General features: G+C 32.8%; 1 protein-coding gene across 2 annotated transcripts; it reads left to right on the plus strand.

The window, feature by feature from the left end:
* Nucleotides 1-2122: 2122 nt before the first annotated feature.
* On the plus strand, nt 2123-10178 carry LOC133794445 (serine/threonine protein phosphatase 2A 55 kDa regulatory subunit B beta isoform). 2 transcript variants are annotated; one of them, XM_062231670.1, is made up of 14 exons: nt 2123-2690; nt 4116-4219; nt 4301-4399; nt 4517-4636; nt 5357-5563; nt 6372-6463; nt 6801-6919; nt 7560-7683; nt 8026-8149; nt 8772-8840; nt 8922-9013; nt 9104-9181; nt 9264-9334; nt 9467-10178. In XM_062231670.1, the coding sequence occupies exons 1-14, from the start codon at nt 2579-2581 to the stop codon at nt 9601-9603; spliced, it is 1548 nt and encodes a 515-aa protein (XP_062087654.1). In that variant the 5' UTR covers nt 2123-2578; the 3' UTR covers nt 9604-10178. The 2 variants fall into 2 exon arrangements, with proteins under 2 accessions (XP_062087654.1, XP_062087653.1); XM_062231669.1 differs by having other exon boundaries at nt 2124-2690; nt 5357-5566.
* Nucleotides 10179-10414: the final 236 nt, after the last annotated feature.

The raw sequence follows: 10414 nt of genomic DNA on the forward strand, positions 1-10414 counted from the left end.
AATAAATACATGTGTTAAATAAACATGTTTATAACTTTAAAACTAAGCAAATGTGTATTGCACGTTATTTTTATATAGTCTATATAAAAAGTGTGTGGATAACGAAAATTATTAGAGCGATTTTTTACTTTTTTTCATTAACTTTAACAGAATATTATTATATTTAACATAATATTCTTATATTTAATGGTAGATTGTAAACATGACTTAAAATTAAATAAATAAATAATTAAACAAATTAAAATAGGATATTTTTTAGATATTTTACAATAATAATTATTTGAAAATAATAAAATCATATATTCTATAACTTAAATAAAATTGAATTAAACTTAAACTTAAACTATTAAACATATAATATATAATATTTTGTTCTCACTACCAAATTTAAAAACTAGAACAAACATAAACTTAAATAAAAATAAATAAATTAATTGATTAAAATATGATATTTTAAAGATATTTTATGATAATTTAAATAATTAAATCACATTTAATTAAAAATAATAAATGTATACATATAATTTTTTTTATCTTATAAATTTGTGTGATAGTTTGTTTTTTATCAAGTGATTTAAGCTTTTTTTTCTTTATCAAATTCACCAAAGGAAATTGCGAGATACATTAGAAACTAAAAATAGTTTATGCATATATATTACTGTCTACACTATGATTTTTTTATTCTTATTTTATTTATATTATTAATTTTTTTTTAAATATTATTATATTTTATATATATATCATGTAAGCATGTAAATATATATCTATCTCAACGCTGTATAAATATCATATATGTAGAGATTATTGATATAAATATTTATATATACTTTCATTCTATTATATATATTTAAAAAAATTAATGAACAAATTTTTATTAAAATTATAAAAAATATTTAGAATTTTAAAACTAGAACGTACAATTATTACTTCTACCTACCTAGCATACTAAAAAGAATAAGCAGATTTGTTAATGTTTTGGAAGACTTAGTAGATAATATAATTTTGTTATTATTACGAAGAGAAAATTATATTTTTAAAATAAAATTTCTTGAGATTAATTTAGACAGTAAAATTGATAAAAATATGTATATGCATAGAATTTGATAATTTTTGAAAAGTTTCTAAAAAAAACTATTTTTTTTTGGCAACTTTAAAATTTATAAGAAAAACATGAATTAATAATCATATATTTGATATAAAATACAAAAACAAATCGTATTTTGTATGATATCCATGGAATACAAATCACAATGGGCCAATAGTTTTATATACGAAACTCATAGTATTACTCTTCCTTTTTAACAGACTACTAATGGGTAATAATGGTCTAGAAAATAAAACCATAAATGGGTAAAGAAGATTTGAACTGACTTTGAATATTTCTTTTCTTTATTTGATTCTATTAAAATATTCAAATGCAGCCTTCACTTAAATTGTTAATAGAAAACAATTGAATGATTCAAGACAAGAAACTAAAAACAAAAAAATTAATGAAGCTTCTTGGGAGCTCTACACAAAATATATCATTAATATTTGTATAATTCCCATAATTTGAAGAAGTCAAAAGGAAGATCATATTGAGCAGAAGATCTTCAAAGTCAATAGATCAGAAGGTCAATATCAAATCACAAAGATATTTGCCTATTTAATTGGAATTGGATGCATGGGATGGATGGTATATCTCATCACAGATAATATAACCCTTTTTTTATTATCATAAATTCCATTCAATAAAAGGATTTCTCAGCATATAAGATTATATAAATAATAATTTTTAGAGAAGAAAAAAAAGAGGACATGCATGTCTTTTCATAAAAAAATATACATTCTTGCAAGAAACACTTTTGTTAAAGATATATTTGGGGAAAAGAAAAAACAAATACTTATTTTTCTCCTCGAACTCAATTTTTTAAAAATCACCCGCGTTATATCACCGACCAATGAAATATTACACCTCTTCACCGCATCGCCACATTGCCCAATCAAAACTCCCAATCTAAACCGACCATCACCATACGGGTGAGTTTATCAAAGCTAAGCTAAAATAGTAATAATCATAATTATTATTATTAAAAAAAAGTGGATAAATTCAGAAGCCCATAATAGAGATTTGGGAGAGGACTCGAGTCGACTCAGAGAGAGAAGTGTTGTGTATGAATGAATGTGTGTTGTGTTGTGTGTATTTGTGAGTGTGTTGTGTTGTGTGTATTTGGTCTCAAAAGCCATAGAACGGTTTTGCTCACTCACTCATTTTAATTATATATAATAAAATGTCAATTTTCTCCTTCTCCTTCTAGATATAGAGAGAGAGAGAGTGTTGTTCTTTAAGAGAGAGAGAGAGAGAGAGAGAGGGGAAAAAAAATCGGCCATTTCTGGGTTCCAATGGTTGAATTAGGAAAAGCTCACAATCATTCTGATTTTTATTTGGTTGATTAGATATATTGGATATGAGTCTTTGGGAGAAGGACCAGTGATCTTGTGAACCCAGAAAGCGATCTTCGATGTGGTGATTGGATTGTCGGATTTGGGGTTAGTGTAATTATTTTTGGGATTTATTTTTCTCTGTGACAAAAGGAAAATGAACGGTGGCGATGAGGTCGTGGCAGCTCCGGCAGGCCCTCCACAGCCGCTGGATTGGAAATTCTCTCAGGTGTTTGGAGAGCGTGCAGCTGGTGAAGAAGTGCAGGAAGGTATAATCTAATTTTCGTGTTGAATAGTGCCCGTGTTCTGGATCCAATTGATGTGTTTTGATGATTTGGGGATTAGGGTTTTTTAGGCGGTTGTGATCTGTTTTGGATCGTAAGTTTGTCGAATAATACAAAATCGAAGTGTCTTTTTGGGGTGTGGGTTTTGGTTTTGATTTGGGAATACAGTGGGTTTTAGGCGTGGAATTGATATAAGGCTTTGCAGTATTGCATTTTTGTTTGTTGTATTTAGAAGTAGTGTGGGAAAAATGAACTTCTTTGAAGTTGTTTTGCGGTTTCGGGACGTGTCTATAGCTGAGGCTTTTACTTGTCCAGTGGCTCTGATTCTCTAATTGGCTGTGTGTACTTGCTGAATTAGCGCACTGCAGATCCAAATCCCACTCATTTTTATATTTACATGTTGAGATTCATTTAGTGCATGCTCTTAGTTGTAATTCTGAAACTTCTATCAAAATCAAATTGTTAGCTTGTTCCCATATATAATTGGAAAGCTACTGCTTTGCATTTGCTTTTATGATTGTCATGAAGTGAAAAAGATTACCGCTTTTGTCTCGCCGTACTGATTTGGCTTTTTATCGATAATACACATACATTGTAGAAACCAATGCTTGAGGGCATATTTCACTGGTTATATTTGGCAGCTTCTGCATTATTTAGGATGTTGAAGAGAATTTATAAAGGTGGACGTCAGCTTTATATAAGATGGTTAAAGAACTCAGAGGTCTGTGTATTCAGTGATTAGACAACATAGATTGCTCAACAGAATTCAATTGGTCTGGATGCCAATGTCATTGGAGATTAGCAGGAGTGATTGTATTTGAACGTGTCTAGACTCTTCGTTATTCATACTGCATTATAGCTTTCCTGCAGCGAGCAAGCCTGTAGGGCGGTGTCATAAGTACAGGGGAGGGTCCCCTCCCCCCATATGTTGTTTAGAGAAATCACATTAAACAATGAATATTGGTCGATGATTCATTGTAGCATTTTTTTTATTGGTGCACTAATGTACATCTATCCTGAAGAATCCATTACTCTAAGAAGCAAATAACTTACTGGGTTTTCTCAAGACAGTTTCGAGTCTTCTGACCAAATTATTTTAGCTTGGGCTTAACATGCGTATGCACAAACTATGAAGGCAGTAAATCTATTCTATTATGTTAAACCACTTCTGCATATAGGTGAAAGGAAAGTAAGCACTTGTGGTCGATAGTTTTTGCATTTGTAGTACATTATATATAACTGTTAGTTTTTGCTTTTAATACGAAACTTCTAGTTTAAACTTTTGGACTAATTTTCAAAACCTTTTATCATCTGCCCTCAATTTTCATATATATATTCTTTCTTCCTCCTTCCTCTTCTTCTCTCTCTATTGAAAGTGAATTTCTCAGTTTTTTTTTTGTTTCTCTGCAGTTGATATTATTTCTGCTATTGAATTTGATAAAAGTGGTGACTTTCTTGCTACTGGTGACCGTGGGGGCCGCGTTGTTCTCTTCGAGAGGACAGATACAAAAGATGTATGTTCTTTCTGCTACTCTTGCAGACATTGCTAATTGTAAATACTGTTGTAGCTTGTCTTGATATGCTTTGATGTGTAGCATGGTGACTCCAGAAGGGATTTGGAGAGGATGGATTACCCTGTGACTAGGCATCCTGAATTTCGTTATAAAACAGAGTTTCAGAGCCATGAACCTGAGGTATATGCTGTTACCTTTTCCGTTCTGCCTAATAGCTGTTTCATATCTTATTTCTTTCCAACTTTTACTTTGTTGGACCTGATAATCGCATTGCTTTTTGTTTTTTACTTGTGTCAGTTCGATTATCTCAAGAGTTTGGAGATAGAAGAGAAAATCAACAAAATAAGATGGTGCCAAACAGCCAATTCAGCTGTGTTTCTCCTATCTACCAATGATAAGACAATTAAATTTTGGAAGGTCAGAGTTTTAAACTGTGCTTACACTTCACACACACACACACACACAGATATATATATATATATATATGTGTGTGTATGTATAAACCTTTGCTAAAGCTTGAAAGAAATCCAGAGCTATAGTTTTTTTGACTCTGGACAGTTATTTGTTTAAAGTCCAGTTTGGTATTTTTGGATACCTCTTTGTATGCATTCTATTGTGTATAAGAGACTCTGCAATCTTTAGAGTTGAAGTCGATGATTTTTGCACACTGCAGACATGTATTAGTTTTTATGTCATTTCTTCTGAGTGCAAATCAAATTCATATTATCTTCTAGATAGAAGGTTTTTTCAGATGCATAAAATATGGGGTTGGTGGATGGAGAAATTTATTGCAGTTTACCAGCACTGTGTGCTTGATGGAAAGAGTGATGATGTACACTTCTGGAATCTATGACTTGGGGAGCCCTGGAAATTGCTGTTATTCATTGTGAAATACCAAAAATATTTTTCAAGACATATAATAAATCTTACTTAACAGTGAGATTAATGCTGTGAAATGCTGTCAGTTAGTCATTAAATTTTGATTATGGGTTTCTGAGGTGGAGAGAAAATTTTAAATTTAAAAGAAAAATAAAGTTTTAAGTTGTAATGTTTCTTGGTAAAATATCTTCACATTTTGTCACTGATGAACTTTGTTGCCGTCTGATTTATGTTCTCATCTGTCTGAGAGATGAACAGGTCCAAGAAAAGAAGGTCAAGAAAGTCTCTGACTATAACCTGGATCCTTCTAAAGTCGTAGGAAATGGAAGTATTGCTAGTTCAAGTAGTTCCAGCAGCCCGAAACCATATCTTGCAAATGGAGGTTGTCCAGAGAGAACGAATAGTTACCTGAGCAATGATTTGTCAATCCCATCAGGGGGAATTCCATCATTACGTTTACCTGTGGTAGTTGTACTTAAACCTTATTTTGGGCTTGCTTGATACCTTTATCGTATTTCAGTACCTTGACTTTGTGTGTTTCTGTGGTAGTTGTACTCAACCCTTAATTTGGGCTTGCTTAATATTTTGTCATCAGCATAGCTTAGTGCAACTAAACCCCTCCTCATTTGTCAGGTCCCAGGTTCAAATTTCCCCTAATGCCAAAAAAAAAATATATCTTGTATCGTACTTCGGCACCTTGATTTTGTGCCTTTTTTGTTTTTTGTTTGGGCCTGTTTGGTCATGCTTTGATTATACTTTCAACATACTAAAAGTAATGCCTGAAAACCAGAATGCCCAAGTTTTATTACGGCACATAGTTGAAGGAGCCAAATGCAACTTAGTCTTGGATTCCAGCTACTCAACACTTTTAATGTTCTTACTTACAAAGTTTTAAACTTCATTCATACTACTCTCAAATGTAATTTTTCTTGAATCCAATTTACTAATATTTTGAATATACTTGTCTTTTATCTATGTTTTGTTTCATGTCTTCTGTAGACTACTCTTTAGCTTCTTGCATATAATTTTTTTATTTGCATGTCATATTTGTTGCATTGACATATCTACTCTCCTAGATTCAAGGTTGTAGTTGCTGCATGTAACCTGTTTCTACCTGGCTTTTTATAGTTTTAAGATTTATGCTTTCAGGTTTCTTATTCTCTTGTTGCACACTCATCAATTAAGATATTCTGTTGCTCTTTGATTCTGATCATTTTGCTAATTATGGTACGCTATTACACAGCCTTAACCCCTAGATTATTTCATAATGTAGGTAACTAGCCAGGAAACTAGCTTGGTTGCTAGATGTCGAAGGGTTTATGCTCATGCCCATGATTATCATATTAATTCCATTTCAAACAACAGGTGGTGCCATTTCTTATATTAAATCTGTATTTGCTTTCGTTTACAATTTTCGTTTTCTTTTTCCGCAGATGTTTTAAGGGATTTGTTTAAAGTATTTTCAATTTCTGTCCTTAGTTGTTTGGAAGGTCGTTTTTAGGCCAAATTTCTTCTTATTTATGTAGTTTCATTTCATATATTTATATATATTACTGTATTATTAGTATGGAAATCACCTAACACCTTTATGCTCATTGCACAAAAAAATGTCAAATATGATTATTTTGTTCACGTGTCATCTTCTGCTCTGTGTTTTAGAACTTTCTAACTCTTTTCTCTCTCTCATCCTTGTACTTTTTAGTGATGGTGAAACTTTCATATCGGCTGATGACTTGCGAATCAATCTTTGGAACTTGGAGATTAGCAGTCAGAGTTTCAATATTGTAGATGTGAAGCCTGCAAATATGGAGGATTTAACTGGTAAGCTTCTTGTTCTTGGTATTCCGCCATTTATGGCTGTATTGAAATTTTCATTTAGATTGTGTTGTGTACTTTTATGTTATAAAAGTCAAGTTGTCGATCTTAGAGTGTTTTCTTTGGGTGCTTGAATTTCGAGAGTAAGATTTTACATTGCTTCTGCGGCTAATTTGTCTTGCATGTGTGTACATGCTTGTAGATGAAGATTAGTTGAAAATTTATTTCACCAGGCGTTATGAAAAATGAACTAATAGAAAAGTTAAAAATAAACATTGAGTTGGGGCATTTTAATAGAAATACACAAAAAAAGAATTTGTAAAAAAGTCGGGCATTTGCCCCAACTAGTCATGCACTGGGTCCGTTAGTGAATGAAACTTTTCTCTTGTTGCTTGAGGATTCTTTGAAAAGTTTGGGTTATCTTGCTTTTCATGACCCCTTGTTTATCTTGAAATAATGACTTACTGACCATGCCATCTTATATTTGCCTAACTCCTTCAACATGATTGCAATCCACTTCTAGCGATTATGTTTGACTCTTGTAGGTTCCTAGTCTACCTTCTTTCAACGTTGAATATATATATATGCATGCATATGATATATTTTATATGTTCTTGCAGTAAATATTTTTTTGTATACCTTGCAGAGGTGATAACATCAGCTGAGTTCCATCCTACTCATTGTAATACGCTAGCATATAGCAGCTCAAAAGGATCAATCCGACTTATAGATTTACGGCAATCAGCATTGTGTGATTCTCATGCTAAATTGTAAGTACCTGGTGCTCAAAGTTTCTGAGTGCTGAGTGAATTGGTTGAAAATATTACAAAGGCATGGAGGAAGAGGCAATATACATGTATATATATTTATTATATTGTTTTACCCCATTCCCATTTCTTTCTTGCTTCAGCATTTTGGTTATTCTATAGTTTCCAATACAATTACTAGAGTGAGTGCCATTAGATACTACCTTCCTGGTGTAAATCTTGATCCGCCTCTGGTTATTTGTATGAAGTTGCAACTTTAAATGGTTGAACCTCTCTGCAGCCAGGAAAACTTCATAAGGGCCTCGTCCAATTTGTAGTCTAACCTACAGTTTTCTTTTTATACAGGTTTGAGGAACAGGAGGCACCTGGTTCTCGATCCTTTTTCACGGAAATTATTGCTTCAATTTCAGACATTAAGTTTGGGAAGAATGGAAGATACATACTTAGTCGTGATTACATGACTCTTAAGGTTTGGTTTTTGTATTGTATATCCCAACTTACCTTCGCAATGTTTTTTTTTGTTTGATAAGAAATAAGAGTGTATTAAGTAAAAGATGATAGGAAATCATCTGTATGACAGTGTAGACAACCGCAAAGAGGCTGCTCATAAAAACAACGAAAACACTTTCACGAAAAAACTATCAAATTACAACTACAAGTACCAATCACAAAGAAGCATTGAGAAGGAGTATGCCTTAAAGTTTTATAGTTAAAAATCTAAATAGCAACCCAATGCTCAACCATTTCCCATAGATCTCCCCATCCTCATCTGCATTGTTAAATATTGATCTTTGCAATGTTGCATACCATAAGGAGTATCCCACATTCCTAACAATTGATAAGCATGCATATTAAAGAAGTATCAATCAATGAATTCCATTTTAAAAGCTTTGTTTATATGGAGAAAATGTGGACATGTATCACACCTGATATGTTGCAGAATCGTTTATAAAAGGGAAAACTAGGTAGAAGTATCACTTACATCTCTACTTTTGAGTTCTGAGTTGATACTTGTGCTTACATCTCATATATGGTTTGGACCTTTAATCATTTTCCCGGTTTCTGACTTGTCTGCTATATTTTGCTGTCAGTTATGGGACATCAATATGGATGCAGGTCCTGTTGCAACCTTCCAGGTTCATGAATATTTAAGACCTAAGGTGAGACTTCCTCCCTTTGGAAAATTATTGAAGCTTACTTTCCGAGTCTAAACTAACTACACTCTCCCTGAATGTAAACAGCTATGTGATTTGTATGAAAATGATTCAATCTTTGATAAATTTGAGTGCTGTCTGAGTGGAGATGGATTACGAGTTGGAACAGGCTCATACAGGTCTGCTATGAAACATAAACATCTATTTTGCTCCATCATTTTTGGCAATTCTTTGATATTCTAATTAACATTTTATTGATATGTTCCCAGCAATCTCTTCCGTGTATTTGGTTGTGCCCCAGGAAGTACCGAGGCTACAACTTTGGAAGCTAGCAAAAATCCCATGAGGTAAATCTAATTGTATAATAATTAGTGCACATATATTTTATTTCAGACTATAATAATTGTGTATTCGTATGTGTTCTTTCAGGCGACAAGTTCAGACTCCTTCCAGGCCATCCAGGTCTCTGAGCAGTAGTATAACACGAGTTGTTAGACGTGGTCAGTTTTTAGTTATTTTATTATAATATATGCAGCTTCTGATAACTGCTTCTCATTCTGTGAGCCTTGCCTTGTACTTGTATAATTTCTGACATCTCATTTTTTTTTTCACTTTTGTGAAATCCACAACAGGATCAGAGAGCCCTGGGGTTGATGCAAATGGTAATTCTTTCGATTTTACAACAAAGTTGCTGCATTTAGCATGGCACCCTACAGAGAACTCAATAGCTTGTGCTGCTGCAAATAGCTTGTACATGTACTATGCATAAAGACGGTCCAAGAACAAATATATTTTGCTTGGGTAACTTTTTTGGGTTGCTATTGGAGAAGGCGACTTTCCTCCTTACCCACCACCAACTACCAACCACTGAATTGGAGGCTGCATTAGTTCTCAAGATTTCAAAGTGCCCCTTAAAATTGGTAGCCGTTGTTTAATCTCGAGTTCATGTTCAGGAATTGGCTGTCACAGAATCGAGGATGCAGCGATCTGATTTTGTTCCTGGGCGGGCAGTCTGTCATTTTCGCACCCTCTTCTCAAGTTCCAACCCCCAAAAGTTTCTCTAGTTTTTCTTTTTCTTTTTTCATTATTCTCTCCCCTTAGTCATCTTCTGAAGAAGAAGGTGCCTTTTATGTCTGAAAATTCTGTTGGGTTGAAATCAAGAAGAAAATGTGATTGTAGCTCTCCTACAACAAAATACTAAAAGGATGTTCCATAATTTGCCACTAGGTTTAAGATAAAGAATGTAGTTTCATTTACTCAAAAAGAAGTTCTTGGTGGGATGGAGCTGTTGAAACCTTGCAGTGCATCATTTTTTTTATTGATTCTTTATGATGGTTGATATTTGATTAACAATGTTTCTTAATATTCTGTTTTAGACTACAATTTCTGTTTTATGTAAAAAAGCAAAGCTGCAATATCTCTCTCATTCATTCTCACTAGGCTTAGGTTCCTAGTATTTTCTTCTATATTGATTCTAACTATTTTGTTCTTTTCTTTATTTCCATTTAACAAGGTTTTTTTATGTTTTTCCTTACAAATCCCCTTGAGGTATTTAGGGGTGTTTGTTTTTGCTGAAATCA

Source organism: Humulus lupulus, chromosome 8 (assembly GCF_963169125.1).
Source record: "Humulus lupulus chromosome 8, drHumLupu1.1, whole genome shotgun sequence".
NCBI lineage: Eukaryota > Viridiplantae > Streptophyta > Magnoliopsida > Rosales > Cannabaceae > Humulus > Humulus lupulus.

What these genes read in the sequence shown, in the direction of transcription:
- LOC133794445 (XM_062231669.1), top strand. Translation starts at nt 2,579, where the DNA reads ATGAACGGTGGCGATGAGGTCGTGGCAGCTCCGGCAGGCCCTCCACAG. An exon ending in AATTCCATTTCAAACAACAG is followed by an intron (nt 6,464 to 6,800) that starts GTGGTGCCATTT and finishes TGTACTTTTTAG; the next exon opens with TGATGGTGAAACTTTCATAT. An exon ending in GTGATTACATGACTCTTAAG is followed by an intron (nt 8,150 to 8,771) that starts GTTTGGTTTTTG and finishes TTTTGCTGTCAG; the next exon opens with TTATGGGACATCAATATGGA.